Consider the following 18,660-nt stretch of genomic DNA (forward strand, 5'->3'; position numbering starts at 1 on the left):
CACCGTGCCGAGACAATCGCGGCCGTTTATCAGCTTGCCAATAATCCATCCGCGTCGTCGAAGAATGCGCATAAGCGCGCGGTGCGCCCCGCCGCGTTGCAGCAGCGGCGCCAGGAAGCCCCAGCCATGAATTATGAAAGGGACGCAAATCGGCCCGGTTCCGAAACCGGACGGAAGCGTCGGCAAATGGGCCTACAATGCACGCTCAATTTCGCCGGTTCCGGTTCGAAGGCATGAGCCGGCCGGCGCGCAGTGTTGCCCGGGCGCGCACTCAGGGGACCCGATAAGCATCGCGCCGACTCCTGAGGCCACCAGCGCCAAGCGCGATCGGGCGCCTCGCCGACGCTTCACTGATGGCGCGACAATATGCGCGAGAGCGGCGAGAAACGAGCAGCTAGAGACGGACCAATAGAAACGGCGCGCCGGAACTTAACTTCCCACTAATGCCTTTGAAATCCTTTTAGGTCTGAAAGTGCCCGAATGCCAGTGACATGGGCCTCCTACTGTACACCCGCTGGGCAACATTATTTTTCATTTTTTTTCCTCTGCCCACACTAATATATGTACTACAGCCGCTGTCAAAAAGAAATGTTTTTCCTAATACTACCACCTGACTAGCTTATTTTTCGCCCTAGGCACCAATAATCAATGTGCAGCCTTTGTCAAAAGCAGGGGGTTTGCTTCTAAGCTGTGCAGTCCCAACTTTCGGGGGGTAACGTCAGGATGAGGGTTCCTTTCCGGAGATCGGGATGAACAACGAGACATGCAGCATGGAGCAGGAGGAAACTTCGTGGGCTCTAATTTTTTGGAAAAGGGCTGTACTGCAAGCTCTTATGAGCTTAATTTCTCTGCTAAGCAGGGCGTGCCGTACGCACTAGGCACTGCATCTCATACCTAACCATTCGAGGCTATGGCTATTCCAGCGTCTTGCAAGCTGTGGGCACTAGACAACGCAGCAACTCGAAAGTATACAATGAAAAAGTTTCAGCCGGAAGAAAGATTGCCATGACAGGATGTTACGCTCGACGCCTCCGGCACCAAGATGCAGCCATCGGCTTCTTGAAACGAGGACATTTTGTCAACATATCGCCTCAAAACGGGGCCTGGCCACGTTCATCGCGATGTAGGTGTCGACTGAAGTGGGCCAGCAGGGCTGCTGCAGTGGTGCCGAGGTGTGTCCGCGTGACGGGTGCGTCAACGGATCGTACGCACAGCCGAGGTCTCGTCGCCCAGGCAGCGGAGCACAGGGCTAGCCGGGTTCATCAAGTACGGACGCGGCGGACGCAGAAGCCGATCACAACTTGGCGTGTCTGGTATCGGCAGCGGCAACGGAGTTCGTAACGGTGCAGGGTAGGACCATTGCCAAATATTTGACCCCCAATCTCCACGCTTGTCAAGGCAGTTTCCGTTCACGAGCGCCGCCATATTGACAGAACCGTACAACTCCGATTGCAACGCAAAGACGTAAACGATTAGAGTAAGTCTCCAAAGTAAAAGAAATTCCTAATCGTGACTCACTTTTGCGCCAAAACAAAGGTACAGGATAAGCGCTTATCCATAAATAAGTCTGCAACGGGTCTGGAAAGAATGAAGCGCTCTATTTAAAAAAAATAACCTGTCACGCCATTAGGACTAATAATAATTTATAATTGGTTTTGGGGGAAAGGAAATGGCGCAGTATCTGTCTCATATATCGTTGGACACCTGAACCGCGCCGTAAGGGAAGGGATAAGGGAGGGAGTGAAAGAAGATAGGAAGAGAGAGGTGCCGTAGTGGAGGGCTCCGGAATAATTTCGACCACCTGGGGATCTTTAACGTGCACTGACGTCGCACAGCACACGGGCGCCTTAAGCGTTTTTCCTCCATAAAAACGCAGCCGCCGCGGTCGGGTTGGAACCCGGGAACTCGGATATGTAGCTGAGCGCCCTAACCACTGAGCCACCGCGGCGGGCCATTAGGACTACAAAAATAAAATCACACGCAACGCCAAACGAGAAGATATTGGAGTCATGACAATCACAGCCAGAGGTTCTTCACCACGCCCTCCCCCACCCCTAACAAAATAAATAAAGACGAGTGAAAAGCGAGGAGGTTCATTGTTCGCATGAGCGGCGCCGGTCCCTTCAACGTAATTCGCACAGATGCCTATGGCGTCGCTCGCAGCCCAAGAATAAACCTATATAGATATTCTATAGCTTAACGCTCTAATCTCTGGACAACAATAAAGCACGTATTAAAGAAAGCGAAGTGCAAACGGCTTGGAGATAAAACGGATAGCAATAAAATTGAATGCCCTCGTCGCGTCAAGTTCTGCCTTGTACCAATGCACCTCACGAGTGAAAGCTCACCGTCAAATGGTGAAGCCGCTGCTAAACATGGCCGACGACCTTGTCGCTATAGCGCGTGGGCTACTGGGCCGTCTAGGGAAACGAGCGAAACAATCCCGCTATGTTGGTGCGAACAAGCACAATATGGAGACCGCGCGCTTTCCTTCCACCCCGAAAGGGAGGGCCCGACAGTGATGGCAGGGGAATCCGCACTTGTGCCAACAAACAACGGAGGAGGCGGCAATTAATGCTCCGCAGGGGGAAACGAGGCCCAGGCAGCAGCGGCGGCGGCACACGCGAGGAGGCGCGCACCGCACAAGTCGGTCGGGCCGAGCAATCCGGGCCACCGAACGGGACCAGCGCCAAGGGACCCGCTACCAAGTTCAAGAGTGGAGAGCAGCCGCCGCGGAAGAAGGCCGGTGCCGCCCGGTGCGTGCGTACGGGGCAGAAACGACACGCGCTGGAGAGGGGGGGTGAAAGGAAGGTCGCCGGAAGGAAGTGGCCGAACGAGGCGAGAAGGAAGTGCTCCGCGCTGCCGCTTGTCCACACCGCTCGAATGCCGGAGCCCGTAGGGAAGTTTTCGCGCCTGTAGGCGAACAGTCACGGGGCGAGTTGGCCGGAAGTGCCGTCTCGATCCGGAAACTATATCGATACCGCAAGAGGGCGTACCAATGCCAACGCCTTTTCCTTCCTAACGGCGCGTTCAAGCTGGATTAACGTTTTTCGAAAACCAAGCTGCCAACGCAGAATGTTCCGCGACCTTTCTCCGGTACTGTGGCCGCCGTTACTGCCACTGGCAGCGCGGAATTCAAGGACGGGCAGTGGCCGACTACGGATAACGATCGCGACCGGATGGGGCCGCAGCACACGGGCCGTCCGCGACAGCTTGCGCAATGCTACGCGCGCTCGTGGAGCTCCGGTTATCAGCGCCGTCTCGGCTCGAATCTTGCGCGGCACACCCGAGTCGACACGCCGGCCTCAGCCCGGGAGCTTTCACCACCTCGGCTGCAAGATCAGAGAAGCCCACTAGCGGCTTTTGGCGGCAGCTTGGTCTCCGCGCACGTGGCTGGCGAAACAAGCGAGGCAGTGAAGCCGGCAGGTGGGACCAGTGAGATCTCGGAAGCCACCCTGATACGGGTGGTACGAAAACACGCGCCGCAGACACCAGCCGCGAGTGCACGACTGAAGCCTGGAATACGCAGCGGATGGGGTTAGACTACTTGCGAAGAATGAACCTCAGTGGAAAGCGTTAGAAACAGTGGCAGTGATACCCGTTCTTCGCACCCAACGGCGTGAGTGTTTGTCGGAAGTGCGTCCAGCGGCTAAAATTATTTCCGCGCACAGCACGAGATGCTGCATGCACGCAGGTTGCGGCGCTCGTAGCTGCACCTCGTGTTGAGGTCACGAGACGCAGCAACAGCGCCCCATGACCCACTCGCGCGTCTTCGCACGATTCAGTACGCGCCCAGATTGCGTAGCCAACGCAAGAGGCTTTATTGAAAGCTTTTTTTCCCATTCCCTTGAGTTACTTTGGTAACGCTGACGCCACATAACACGCGAAGCGTACAGGGCCTCTTTCACACAAGCGAATCGCAACAGAGAATGAAAGAAAAAAAAAGGCAAAAAGAAAGAGGGGTGAAGTGATACAACTAACCAACTGGAGAACAGAGGCGAGGATGTGCACGGACTCAGCCCAAGGTTGTGGGTTCGACCCTGGCTGCATTTGGATGTAAGTGAAACGCAGACGTGCCCGTGCAATGCGATTCTGGTGCACGCTAATAAAGACCAAGCGGTGGAATAGTACCCGGAGGCCCTCCACTGTGGACTGTCTCAGAGCCTACGTGCTACACTGGCACGTGGAAACACACCAATCCGGAACGGAGCACGCTCACCACCAGGGGGCCCTTGGTGGCGTCGTGTGCTGCTATGGCCAGGTCGAGAAAGCGCCCCACACGTGCAGTGAACGACCAACAAACAGGAGGCACTGACCAGCGCACGCTATAGAGCACTGCTTCTCTCCAAGCTATTGGCGCACGATACACACGCCGCCTGATCCAGTGGTCGAGCAGGAGCATGACTTATAGTGAATCCAACTGCCGGTATACAAATAACCTAGGGTCAGACGACAAATCGGGCATCTCGAAAGTAGAAGCCATGCTCCTGGTGCGACCACTGTAAGAAGGTGGCGAGCATCCATAGGCCATTGTATTTTCGTGATATGCCCGTTCACTGCTTCTCCGTCGCATCCAACGTCAGCTTGCCGCAACATATGACAAGAAGGTCCATGCAGAACTCACGCCAGCAAGAAAGCGATATTCGGGGCCGTCGGCCACAGACGCTTAGAAGCTGCGAATTTCCTAAGCGAATAAAGCGAAAATACTCAGCTGCTTGTGGCCCCAGGATCAATGCCCGTAGTCACTACCAGTGCAGGAACCTTGCTGAGTAAACACAAGCCGCCAAGCAGCCCGCAACGATGCGACACCGTCATGCACTGGCTGGTCAGAAAGCCAAAGGAGAAAAGGGAAAACCCAACACGGCGACTCCACGCACCGTTCTCGCGGTCAATTTCTCAACCACCCTCTCTCCTGAACGCGCTCCCTCTTCAGCTTGAAAGCAAGAGGCGACCAGCGAATCCTCTTTATTTCACAGGTTCGATTACACTGGGGCACACTTCGCAATGCGCCAAGGAAATGGCCGGAAGCTGGGAGACGCGTCACGACAATGTCCCCCATCCTTTGCTGGCGGTATGCTCAGCCTATACACAGGGCACGCCTTCTACACCGTCTTAATACTGTGCCAAGAAGTAGGGACACTTAATGCGCTGTTATCTGAGTGCAAAAAAAAAAAGAAGAAAAGCGGAAGAGGAGGGTGAAGCGGAATGTTGTGTAACGGCATAGATGGTAAATGTCTCCGGAGCAAAAGTCTGCCGCTGTAATCCATTGTACACTGATCTAGCGATAAGTACGCGCTTTCAGCTGACGATCTCAATTATGCTACGATTTCAATTACGCGCACCAAAATTGGAAAAGAATTTTCGCTGCTTTATTCCATATCCGCGCTGGCCTAGCCTTCTGTCTTTTGTGCGGCACCCCGCTGTTACTGGCAATAATATTGTCCGAAACGCTCCATTCCCCCGAATGCACACCCCATACATAATGAGCGCGAGCGCATGGTTCAAACCCTGTCAACATGGCTGCACATGCTCACATGCAACCTACTCGAAACAGGCGTAACCGCTGGATGTCGCGCGTGCAGTCCGTCGCATTCAACTCGGGCATTCTAGGCCTCTGTGAATGTATTAGGAGCTCACTGGCTGCCGCCACGCCGTTACGTCCGAAAGAGGCGGCGGCGATAGCGTCGGCAGCCACCATCCTTGCGTAGAAACGATAGGCCGCAACCCTGTAGTTGTTACGAAATTACCAGAAAACGCCATTCACGCATACGTTACCACACTTTCAGCCAGGACAAGCCAGGGAAAACGAATTCCGCCTCACAAAAGGTGTTACAGAAACCCCTTGAAACCTAGTGTTTCTTCGTGGAAACCTTTGCACAGCTTGAGCTCCGCCACAGACGAAAAAAAAAAACAGAACTGCAGTCGCTGGAGGCTGAATAAACAAGCCGACGGAAGCATTTCGCTGCTGGACACCTCCAAACTCCGAGGACTTAGCGCGCCAGCGAGTCTTCGTTCGACACGACCCCACCGACCGTCCCATGGCAGGGAGAACGCGTGTCCGAAGGAGTTCTTCACCGAGCGGCCGCAGCAGTGCATGCGGCCAACAACAAAGGGGCGACGTGGAACTGCCGTCACCGAATGACGGGAGGCCTTTCTTGCGCTGCACCACGGGTCGCGCCTCGGGCGGCAGCAGCAGCAGCTGGTGCGGTTAACGCAGGAGGGGGCGAAAGGATAGAACCTGTTGCTCCTCGGCCGCCGCACGAGGCGGTTACGCAAGCGCGGACAGAGAGAGTGGCTCGCCGCCGGGAGCAAGCCAGGTGGAAACGCAGCACAAGTGAACAAAACGAGTGCGCGCCCGAGAACGGCAAGGGGAGCGGAACCGCGCCGGGCTTCGAGAGCAGGGCGACGACGCAGTGGGAAAGAAAGAACCGGGCTGCAGAAGCAAGGCAGGCCCACGAGGGGGCGACGCGGCCGCCTCCTCGGCTGGGCAAAAGTCCGAGGAACGTTGTACCGCACGAAATCTATGCAAATCGCGCGACAGTCGGAACAGCGACCGACCAAGATAACATGCCACGCTGGCTCTACCTCAGTTCCAAGTTACGTGGTAGCGAGAAAGCGGCAAAGAAAACACGCACACATTAGAAGCTATACGCACAGAGTCTGAGACACACGACTGGAGAGAACCAATGATAAGCTGCTCGGTAAACGAGCAGGTAAACTTTGCAAGCGTGACCGAGCAGCAGAGATGTGGCCAGCCCAACGGCCAGAACACCTCCGACGCAGGGGAGGGCGCGAGGCGTGGAGAGCAAGGCGCCACTCGTTACGACGGCCAACTAGGCCACGTCCCATCAAAGAGGCGACAGCTCGGCCTGGTGCCACACCGCTTAGAGCGCAGGCCGCAGCGAGCCGGGCAGGCACCGGAGAAAAGGCCGCGAGAGAACGGCACGGCAGTTTTGCCCAGCCTCTAGCTCTGTTACGCAAATCGCATCCCTGGTTTTACAGAAACCTCATAGCTCAACGATACCATCCGTTGATGAACTGAACATAATTTAAGGACAGTCCAGGGAAAAAAGAAATAAAATTTTTCACTAAAAACTCCCTTTACGGATATTTATATTCCGGGAATCATGACGCGAAAGGAAAGAAAAAAGGAAAACTAACCCCGAAGTGAATGAAAGGCTCCCGAACTAATTTCGATCACTTGGGGTTCTTCAACGTCCACTGACAGCGTACAGCCCAGGGCCGTTTTTGAATTTCACCTACATGAAAATGCGCTGCCGACACAAGCATGGAATCGATAATGCGATCTCGTGCTCAGAGCAGAACGCTGCAGCCTTGGCTTAGTGCCCTTATCTGCTCAACACGAGGCGGACTCTCGTCTCTCACGAATGGCGGTCGTCAGATATCTGCTGCCGAAGAAACGGATGAAGGAAGCGATTTCCCGGTTCCAGCTTCACCAATCAATGCATCAAATATATATATGCAAGATCCCAAGTGATCGAAGTCCATTTTTATGACTACAACGAAATTTTAAATTTGCCCGAAAAGTATCAAAACAACTTTGCACGACACAAGGCAAATTATTTTCGTTATCCGCGCAAGCCACTACTCCCCTACTGCGTTTCTGCAAAGAGCGACAAATATACATTTCAGCTTGGGCAATGCTACGAGGCTGGCCAGTCGCGTCGTCTCGCCAATATCAAACTCGGCGTAAGCGCCTTTTATCCCTGGACCTTCAGACAGGGGAAAACGCTATCGAACAAATGAAGCCCGACTGCCGTGGCAGGGGGCGCCGCGAAAGCTACACTCCTCAAGCCAGGGCCGCGCGTGATGAGCGATTGACGATATACCAGCAACATCGGAATACAGAACATCCCTTGCACCAAGATTTGCACTGTGCGAATCTATAAGTATTCTGCGCCTACCATCTACTGCGGCTGCTGCACCGTGCGCATTCGAACAGCGTCGCTCCAGTGCCAACACTGGCGCAATCACTCACGGTCCGCACTACGGAAACCGTGCCTCCGTTATCCCGTTACCACGGGAGATGATGACTCGCGTAGGCAAGGGCTTATGACCCATATCCAAATCATAAAACTGTGTGCTCTCGCTGTCAATACTGAAAGGTGCGCACGAGCTCGTGCCGTCCCAGACACACATAAACAGTTGCAATACGCGCGACAGAAACGCGAACGTTAGACCGCGCAAAAATTTCACGCAGACTTGTACCCTCATTTTATAAAGAGATTTTTGAATCCGAGTGGACTTTTGAAGCGCGTTTCTAGCAGCCCACGCCATCTAGTGGCGCGAGATTTCTCACACAACATATTTTAACCATGCACACTGGCTAAGGCAGCGTCTTAATCTCTCTCAAAACCGATTTCCGCAGCGCCGGGGACCGGAAGAAGCAGGGAACACTGGTGACTGGCTCGCCCGTTGGTAAGTGGTTTGGTTTATGGGGTTTAATGTACCCCAAAGCGAATCAGGCTATGAGGGACGCCGTGGTGAAGGGCGCCGGAAATTTCGACCACCTGTGGTTCTGTGACGTGCGCTGAGGATGGTATAGTGGAGTTCAACGCCTTGATGAACGCCAGGCTACGAAGACGCCACTGTGGAGGGCTCCGGATTATTTCGATGAACAAAGCGCTGGGACGGGAAGGAACAGTTACAGAGGTGAGGATGACGTGACGTGAGGACAGGGGAATTGAAGAGCCCGGAATGTAAGTAGGTCAGTGAGAGGTCCTAATCTCTTTTGACTCGGGACAGGCGTTTGTCAACGCCACAGGAAAAGTTTCGGCGCTAGATGGCGGCACTGAGCTCTCACCTCCGCTAACGAGCTGTGGAGAAAGAAAACGCCGCTTTCGGCAGTCGCGGTGGCAGAAACCGCTCGCAGCCACGCAACCCAAAACGAAGACGGAATCGAGGCGGCAGACAGTTAATGCTTGCCACGATGTTTCGTCAACTCCCGCGGAGCAACACGCGCTCGGCTCGGACGGCCCCGTACTACGGCCGCGCCTCGACTTCTTTCTCCGCGCGTTGGTGGAGCACGGCTTATCGCGACTTCGCATTTACGTGGTTCCCAGCGATACTGGGGCAGCGTTACGAGACACTGCGTGGCGCCCGTCACGAGGTCCGCCTCACGGCACCGAGGTCCGAGCAAGAGCGGAGTCTTTCGAACCGAGCGTGAACACGAGCCGCCGACTTTACGGAGGACCGCCGATGGCGACGTCACCACGCGCTTAGCATTAAGCAGCGGTCCGGCCGATAACGTGGCCTCCCTCCAGAGCCATTTTCTGCAGCACGAGGACCCGGCACCAGCGGGCGCCCGCAGTCGGCGAACACACCTGCCCGATAGGCGCCTCGAGCGACTGCACGGCGCGGGAGGGGGTTGGTCTTTTTACTCGAGCATGCGAGGGCGACGCAGAAGGTGGCTCACTGGATGTGACCGCCTGCTACGTGTGTGTGTGTGTCCAATGATTCACGAGGAATATAGAAAACCGCCTTACAAGCCGTCCGCAGGTGGGCGCGGAGGAGCGATTGCGATAAAAGCGAGCGTTTCGCGATCAGTTAAACGGCGAATCTGGAACGATTTCTCTAGTGCGCCACAATGCGTTATGACCAACGTCATTTACAAGGTGCGCGACGACTTGGAAGCTCATCACTGCGTGGGCTTACTGGCCCTCTCTCGGCGCCCGCGTGAAAAGCGCCATACGTGCGCGCTGCGTCAGTGCACTCGAGCAACCCGGATGGCATCGCATCACTCTGGCCAAGGAAGGTCAGACGCGGCAGCAGAATGGTGCAGCGGCCATCCTCCACAGAGTGCATCTAACTACACTGAGGTGCCGCAGATGAAGCAGACTCCAGATTCAATTGTAAGAGGGGTCGCGTAAGAATGTTTTTCCCGTACTGAGACACCTGGGCAACGAGTTACAATTCTGCCCGATCAGCGACAGCATGGAGGCGTGCATACCGCTCGACACAAGTTCGCAACGGCCGAACTGGCAGCAGCAATGTGATCACTCCGAAGACTGCGAGGCAATCTACTAAAATGACTCAAAGGGGGGTGTGCAAAGGCACGGGTTGTAGAAACTCGCTTACGAACCTGCGACAACTCACGCTGGCGTGCACTATAAATTCCGGTTCCGCGTAGTCCGCGACGCGCTGGCAACTGCTCGAGCAACTCACTAAACCGAAAGACCCGAGGCCCAGCACCGAGCACGCTTAATTGCTGATTTGTCGGGCAGCACCCGACGCTCGCGGCCCCGGGGTCCGTGGAGAAGCAAAAAAGGAGGCCCTCGCCGCGTCGCCCGGAAGTGGGTCAAGGGAAGGACGAAATGGGGCCACGTTCGCGCACCGGTCGCGCCAAGCAGGCTCTGGGCGCGAGCCGCGGCCCGCCCGAGAGAAAGGGGCCGATCGATGCCGCCGGTGGGGGGGCAACTGCGCCGCCGGACAAAATAGCGCCGCGGCGCCAAGCGCCCTCTACGCCCGCCAGCCGCCAGGTTTGAACGGCGTCGACCGCGCACATGCGCCATCGGAAGGTGTGCACCGCGGCAAAGCACCGCGCAGGGCCAGGTTCCGCAAGAGGCGATGCCGTTTACAGGCCGCGAGGCCAGTAGTCATCATACCCGTGGCACTCTGCTTAATCCGTGAATGCGGGGTGCATGGGGAAAGTGGCCCTTGGTAGAGGATACGACTACGGGATGGTTTTGTGCGCTCCGAATATACAGAACCTTCGAAACCAACGCTAGCGGTCTGATTTCGGGGAAGGCGGACCCTCGTGCATCCAGCACTTGACTCATGGGGACAACTCTGCATTCCAATACCACAGGGCGATTCAGAGGCACGGGGCGCCTTAGCGTCGCACGGGAACACCAGTGGAGAAGACGGCAGGTGAGGTGACTAAGCAGAGAAGACTTTTTTCTCGCGCGAAACTGGTTTCCTCCGGCGCTGACGGCGTGGGCCCCGCGCGCGCGCTGCGATGGGCGGTCGCCGCCAGCGAGAAGCACTCGACGCATCTAGCCGGTCGTGGCGCGCAGACACACGGCCGCTCTGGGCGACCATGAGCAGCGCGCGACGCTGGCGGATGATGCGCGGGGACGGCACTCACCTTCGAGCTTCATGCCGACGTCGAGGCACTTCTGGAAGCGACAGAAGGGGCACCGCTTGCGCTGGGACTTGTCGATGTGGCAGCTACGGTCGGCCACGCACGTGTAGACTTTCTTGTTCTGCACGGTGCGCTTGAAGAAGCCCTTGCAGGACTCGCACGTGAGCAGGCCGTAGTGGTAGCCCGACACTTTGTCGCCGCACACGGGGCACAGTTCCTCGATGCCCTCCTTGGTGTCCGGCGCGTCCGGGTAGCCGTCCCCGTGCGGCGGGGGCTGGGGCGGCGGGCCCGAGGAGCTCAGCACGGCGCCTGGAGGGGAGTAGAAGAAGGGAGAGCCGTCCATGAAAGGGGACATCATCTTGTCGGCGGGCGCGCGATAATCCAGAGTGGGAACACAAGTAGCGACCGCCGATCTCGCCGCACCGCGGGTCAGCCACCCGGCAGGAGGCGCATGGCAGCACAAGAATCGCGCACACGGACGAGAGACTGCTTCGCGTCGGACGGCGCGAGCACGAGTGGCGGAACGCCGGCGCACTTGACGCAGTACTTCTCCGGGGGGCACGGGCGGGACGACGAGCGACGCACAGCCGGTCGGGCCGCGGCGGCAAACGATAGTGAATGCCGCGCAGCAGTCAACAAGTAGCACGCGGCGAGAGGAAGGCAGAACCACGGCGACCGGAAAGCGAGGGAAAGAAAAAAACCACACACACGCACAGAGGGGAGGGGGGCGAACGAAAGTAAAAAGAAAAGCGAGCGCGCGGCCGAGGCGGCGCAGAAAAAAACGAAACAAACGAGAGAGAAGAAAAAGAGCGCGGTGACCTACTAAGCGGCAGCCAATGGGCGGTCGCGGCGCGGAGAGAGGGCGCGCTGCGAGGAGGGAGCCGCGCGCCGAGGAGGAGGGCAGGCCGCGCGAGTCTGGGCCACTGGGACGCGGAAGTGGAGCAAGGTCGCGCGCGGAAAAAACTTTCACTGGCGCGCTTCCGATCGCCGCCGCAGGAGGGGTCGTCTCCCCGCCGCCACTTTCACCGCCGGCCGCTTGTTGGGTGCGAAGAGGCCCGCTGGCCAGCGTCCGCGGCCAACAAAACGCCGGTCAGCGCCAAAGGCAGACATCTGCACCGGTGGCCTCCAAGGGCGCCTCCCGAGCCGCGAATTTATCAACACACCGCGCTCCGGAGAAACACTGCCTCCTGCGGCAGATGGCGGCGCGCACCTTGTCTGAGAAAAGGGGCCCATTTCATGCGGCGGATGCGCTTCCGTCAAATCCACAACCAATGTGCCTCCATCTACACAACCCGAGCCGCGCTCCAAGAACAACCGACACACGGGATCCGCAAAGCACTACTTCGCGGCTCTACGCGCCCATACACGTTCCCAAAAGACCCTCACCTCTGCGCCCCTGTCCGCCCTAGAATGAGCAGGCCAGGGCAGAAGTACTACGCTGAAACGTTTATAGGAAGCGGCACTTTCAGGGCGTTGTTAACGATACAGTTACGTTAGCTTTTGGACAAGCTCCGGTTCGGCGGCTCAGCCGTTACAGCGCGAAACCGAACGATGAGAATTCGATATTCGGAATCAAACGGTACTGAAGGCTGTCTGCACCTTCCACTGCAAGAAGTCTCGGTGCTCAACTGGATCATACCTCGGAAAAGCCTCATCTGCCAGAAAATGTACTTGCACCGTCGTTTCCAGGGCACACTGCCCCCCCAGCAGCCGGACGCAAACACGAGCAGCACGTCCACGCACACCTCAGACGGCGGAGACGCAGAGCACAGAGAGACGTGTTCGGTGTGCTAACGCAATGCGGCACACAGACAGGATTGGCTCCGCGCCACGAGTACGCGCTGACGCACAAGCGCGACGGACAGCCGACAGTGTAATGCCCTCGAATTATGGCGCTGCAAGAATTTTCCTCTTCTGAAAACACCCCCGAAGCACAAAAACTGGCGCTACTCGGAGACGTCTGCGCGCGACAAGAAGTAACGGAAAGAGACTCGTGGCACGGGCGCAAACAGCACTGCGGCGGGATAATGAGTGAAAATTGACCCTCAAGTTCACGATTGCCACTGGTATCACAGCAAAAAGATTTCAGACCAAGAAACACAGATCACGAAAACAAATCAATGGCTTACAAAATATCGAGATCGAAGTTTTTTTTTTTTTCCCAAGTGAGTCATATCACTCGGATTACTTAGCTAGATATGAAGAGTACCCCGGAAGCTACTTGCTCGTGATGGGAACTGAACATATTGAGCTGAATGTCTTGCCACGCAATTTAACATTATTAACGAGATAGCGTTAAGGGTCTCGTTCACCGGAAAACACAGCGTCGCCATCGGCGGCGGCGTGAGCGAAAAATCCCGAAATAAGAAACCTATAGGTCACGTGACCTTGTGACGTCGTCACAACCTGCCCAGCGGATTGTGAGCAAACTGACCACCATGGCAGATGGCAGCTAATTAATGACGGGTCGCGAGAGGTTGTTCGGGAAGAGCAGCAGCCCACGGGTCACATAGGCCCCACCGGTGGCCGCATCGCATAACCACTGCGGCAGGGGTGGTATGAGGGCTCCCAGGGATCTATGAATGCAAAGCAGGGAATGATCAATTCTGCATATATGGGCACTAACCCATTAACGCTACGGCGTCATACCTTTCAGGCGGTATGACGCGGTAAGTGTCCCCTCCAGCTTTGTTTGTAGTATAGTAGAAAAACGTCTTTACTGACTGGAAATGAAGTCCCCACCAGGTGGTGGCCCCCCACATGTCGCGGCCACCGCCACTGCACGTACCAGCAGCCAATGGCTGGGAGATCAGGAATCGCCTGGAATTTTACCACTGTTTGACGATACATAATCTCTACTGAGTTCGGGAAATGGAAAACATTTTACCACTGTTTAACGATACATAATCTCTACTGAGTTCGGGACATGGAAGATATTTACAGAGAGCTCCGTTTGCGCGCGCCGAGAATCGGTTTTGCCCCCTTCCGCGATAGAGAGGTAGCGTATAAGATACGCATGCCTAGGGAGACGCATTCACTGCAGCGATGCATCGATACCGATACCAACGGGCGGAGCAGGCACGTTCCCTCCCACTTTGCATGCAGGCATCTCAGAGAGGAGCGACCACGCCGAAATATTGTGCTTCTTTCCCTATACCCGCATCCCGCAGAGTTTCGCCGCCTACTGCATAACATTCCCGACACCGTCCTTGGTCGCTGACCGCGCAGGCGGCGCCCATCCATTCGCCGCCAATGGCGGAAATGTGATCGGCCGCCGGCATACGTATACGAAGCCCCACCGTCGAGCCCCGCAGGGAGAACGCGCGCATGGGGACTGCATGCTGCTGGGCAACCTGCACCTGCCAACGTCTCGTGTGGCCGGCCTGTTCCCACCGAATGACCGGCCGGCTGGCGTGGGAGAAAGAAACGCTAAACCCTTGTGTCGGGCTACGCATGCACGGGGCCCCCAGCAGCAGCTCGCACTCCGAAGACTCTTTCTGGTTGCTTCTTTTTTTTTTATCTATTTCTACGAAGGGGTCGGGGCAATGTTCTCGTCCGGATACTGCAGAGAAAGCATAACCGCTCGCGACTGGAATATATGACGTCATCCGAAGCGAACTGCATCCAGTACACCGAGCGTCGTTTGTCCGGTCTAAATGCGTCTGCACGGTTAAAAATAAATGAATTCCAGGACGATACCCTTTTGAACCGGAGGATAAAAGAACTCAAACCAAGTTTTAGGCACTATACATCAATTTAAGCCATTCCACCAGATATTTAGGCACCCTCTTCAGCCTCTATAATCATGCACATACTCACTACTCTTAGCGCCTATACCCCTGGCTTTAATACTATCATCTGTGTACCCATTTTAGCCCGAGTCGACCAAAAACCTCGCGTTTGGCGCTCTTTGGCCTTAGGTGCCCTTGCGCCATAAAAACCTAGCATCATCATCATCAAAAGAACTCAAATGGCAACTACACCCTCGATAATGCGGATGATCAGCGCTAGTTGTTCCGCAGTGCGCTCCTAAAATTGTCACATTGGAATGCTGCTGCCACGAGCAGCGCGCTTACAGACAGCGGCCCGGCAGCACTCGACCTTCCGCACGTTTGTTTGTGGCTCTTACCTGTCAGTGCATACGTGCAGCGTCGACTGATGTGCCACAGCGCGGCTCGACGACATCTGCGGCGGATGCTATATAGTGCGCGGGAACCGCTCTATAGGCAAGTTTTGGCAGCGTCTTGCCGCGACCCCGCCACCCAGCAGATGACGAAGTTAGCGCGAGGCACGGGGTGGTCACGTGATCGCGGAAGTTCTGTGCTGACAGCGACTACAGCTACTACTACGCGGATGCCGGGAACCTTCCCTATAACAGCTAGCGGTGTATAAAATATGGCAGGCAAAGTAAGAAAAGTGCGCATCCAAGGTGCATGAAATTGGAACATAGTGTTATCTGAAGGTGCAAAGGCACATGCACTCCTTCGCGCACCGACACAGCGCAACATATGAAGAGCCACGCTATTGTGCGAGCGTTGTTCACTTCTTAACTTAGCCATCCAGCTGCTTTCAAAAATGTAGTAACGACCAGTCCGAACACTTATGTCAATTCATGTGATAAAAAGAAAATAGACCAAGGGTTTCGCCAAGTGGTCAGTAGCGGCAGGACGTCCAGGAATCAACACTCCAGTGAAATACTAGGCACAGTGTTGCTTTCGTTCGATACATAATAAGCGCAAAGCCAATGTAGACGCTTCTGGGAAACAGCGTCGAAACTGCGGTCGCACGCGAATCGATCAACACACGGACTCGGCCTCTCCGTCCACGCGCCAGTTACATGTGCTACCAGGCAATCCCAACTCGCGTCAGCATGCCTCACGAGAGTACGCATCGCACAAGCCACGCCTGCGAAAGTACGCGTCATAAGGCACCATCGTACGGCAATGCCTGCGGGGTGTTCTGGACTGCACGCACAGCCGATTCCAGCAGTCCAGTAAGGAGCGTTTGGGAGCTGGCATCCGCGAGAACGCGAGCAGCCGCACGGGCAAGCCGTGTGTAGCTGTAGAAGCGCCACGTTTCTGTCCGAACGAGGCAGTCCGCTGAGCGTGCACAAGCAGCGCGCGCTGCCACTGCGCCGTCCACCCCACCGCGGTCGGCGCCCAGGCCCGCAACCTCGAGACGGCCGGCAGAGCGCCTCGCAAGCAGTGCTCCGGCGCGGAGGAAGGAAGGAACCTTCGCGGCGGCCTCCGCCGGGAAGGCCAGCGGGCGGCGAAAGCGAAGCCAGACCGAAGCGAAAAATAATAAACGCCGCAAGGCGGCACGGACGACCTCCGTTCTCACGATGTTTCTTTCCGCCTCCCTGGCGCGGCTGGCGTTTTAATTTTCCGGCGGCCCGACTTCTCCCTGCTCAGGGTTCGACGTGGAAGCACCCTGTAACGACAGCCTTTGCTTCACTCGGACACGTCTCCTCCTGTGCGACCACGTGCATCTTTGCTGCGCCGCACTACGATGCGATGAGACCAACTCAAAACATGGGCGGGGCCTCACATACCGAGGCCGCCGCGTGTCTAGACTGACTTCGTGTGTGCGTGCGCGAACACACGGGTTCGAATGGGTGCGTGCAAGAAAGGTTACATTCCACGGGAGGCTCACACTTGCCAGTGCCGACTGGAGCGAGTTGGCTGCTCACTGCAACTGTGAAATGACACGCGCTAAAAGACAAGTACATGTCTTATCTCAAGTGCATGTCCCAGGCACGCCTGTGCGGTGCATGCACTCAAGTCGGAATAAGTCATCAAAGCTGCCTGGTAATTCCTTCCGTCTTCGTCCCTGGGAGTTCGGTTCCTTAAGAGTTCCCTGCCGCGCTTCCACGCATCAATCAAAGAAACCCGGTTAAAGTACCTTCCCCAACGAGGTCTACTTGGGCCAAGTGAATATGAACTCTGCAATAAAGCGGTGCCCTACAAGTGATATCCGGAAAGCCGGACCTATCCTATACACATATCAGTAAGGCAGCATCAACAACTATTCCAAATGTACGTCAATTTCGGTTCCATTTGGCCCGCAACGAGAACGAGCGACTACTGCCCGCGCTTGTTATGCGGAGAAGCCTGCTTCGCGGTGTCTACGAAGGAGGAGTCGGGAAGCCGCATGCTCTGGGTTTCTCAACACGAGCGACTCAGGCTGCAATGGCTCGGGAAACACCGGCAACTTAATCAGCGGACCTGCGCAGCCAGCTTGTGGCGGGGATTCAAACCGGTAGTGCATCAACAGGCAGCGCATCAAGGTCAGCACGATCCCGTGACTCCCGTTTCCTCCGCACCCGTCAAGACTACTGTCTCCTTTATTCGCGTTAGGAAAAGGGTCCGCTGGTAAACGAGCTGCTGCACGTCGGATACGCAACCAGGAGCATCACGGAATGCGTTCACGACCTCTCTAAAACAACCTTCAGGAGCTAAGGATATTTACAAAATATGGGTCGGAGTGATACGTTCACCCGCCGCGGTGCCTCAGTGGTTAGGTCCCTTCGGGACGTTAAAACCCACAATTAACATTCAGGGTGATCCGTTTTCGAGCACCAGCATGGACGTTACCGGCTAATATTAGCGGCGACACATTCCATGCCACGACCGTAACTGCTAGACGAATGAAAACCTGGACAATGCAGAGACTACGCCTATTCTACACACGGCGGAGGTTTTCCAGGAATGATGACACGAAATCGATAGTCGCAGAAAAAAAAAATAGCAGTGTGCAGAGCGTTTCCTAATTTTCTCCCTCATCCAGAGCGGGGCCGAAGTCATCGCACCATCACTTATTTGTTCGCCGTGAGACATGTGGTTATTATTTTCAGTTAACGGTCGCACGTCGTTCTCCCCGTATAATTTACTTGACGCTGCCCTCAAACCGGACGATTTCTTGATTATAACAGGGCGTAACCGGTGTTCCCATTCCGCCAAAATGCAAGAAAAAAACATGCTCCAAACGCAGAAGAAGGGGTAAGTCTCTTTTTTCACTAAAATGCTGTCTGTTATTTTACTTTAAATATTCTTCTGTCGTTTTTCACTGATACATTTTTTTTTCAAAATTCGCGCTTGGCGCTAATATTTTGCCGTAACCTCCTATAGAAATTTCCTTGTTTATTCACTACACCTTGGTCAATCCCCCCATGTGGGTATGTGCCATGTTTTAAGAAGAAGAAGAAGAAGGACCCGGATATTGTAGTTCTCACTGCTCTATGTGCCATTAAGCCTGAGGACATCATAATCATCATCATATACTCTGGGCATAGTACTAACGGCAGCGTCTGCTCCGCATTACAGACCTTTCTTTAGAATCGAGGTGGCTACCTTTTCGACTGATACTCCGACCTCCTCGACAGGTCATGTCCAAGAATCATCCCTTCTCGCAGCTTTCATTTTCTGTATTCGAAGCCCTTCAAGCTGCTGGGCTGGGGCCAACACAGGACACATGTGCTGAGGTTTAACAAAGTTGTCTGCTGAGCTAGTTCGCACAGCATCCCAAACTTTGAAAGCGCTCGGAAAGGCGAGTACAAC

General features: G+C 55.6%; 1 protein-coding gene across 1 annotated transcript in view; it reads right to left on the minus strand.

Moving 5' to 3' along the window:
* Positions 1-18,660, minus strand: part of ftz-f1 (ftz transcription factor 1) — a 303,218-nt gene that overhangs the window by 107,146 nt on the left and 177,412 nt on the right. The window contains exon 2 of the mRNA XM_077648558.1: positions 11,108-11,413. Within this exon, the coding sequence (XP_077504684.1) occupies positions 11,108-11,413 (306 nt within the window). The remainder of the gene's footprint in view (positions 1-11,107; positions 11,414-18,660) is intronic.

This window comes from Amblyomma americanum, chromosome 1, assembly GCF_052857255.1.
Source record: "Amblyomma americanum isolate KBUSLIRL-KWMA chromosome 1, ASM5285725v1, whole genome shotgun sequence".
Classification (NCBI taxonomy): Eukaryota; Metazoa; Arthropoda; class Arachnida; order Ixodida; family Ixodidae; genus Amblyomma; species Amblyomma americanum.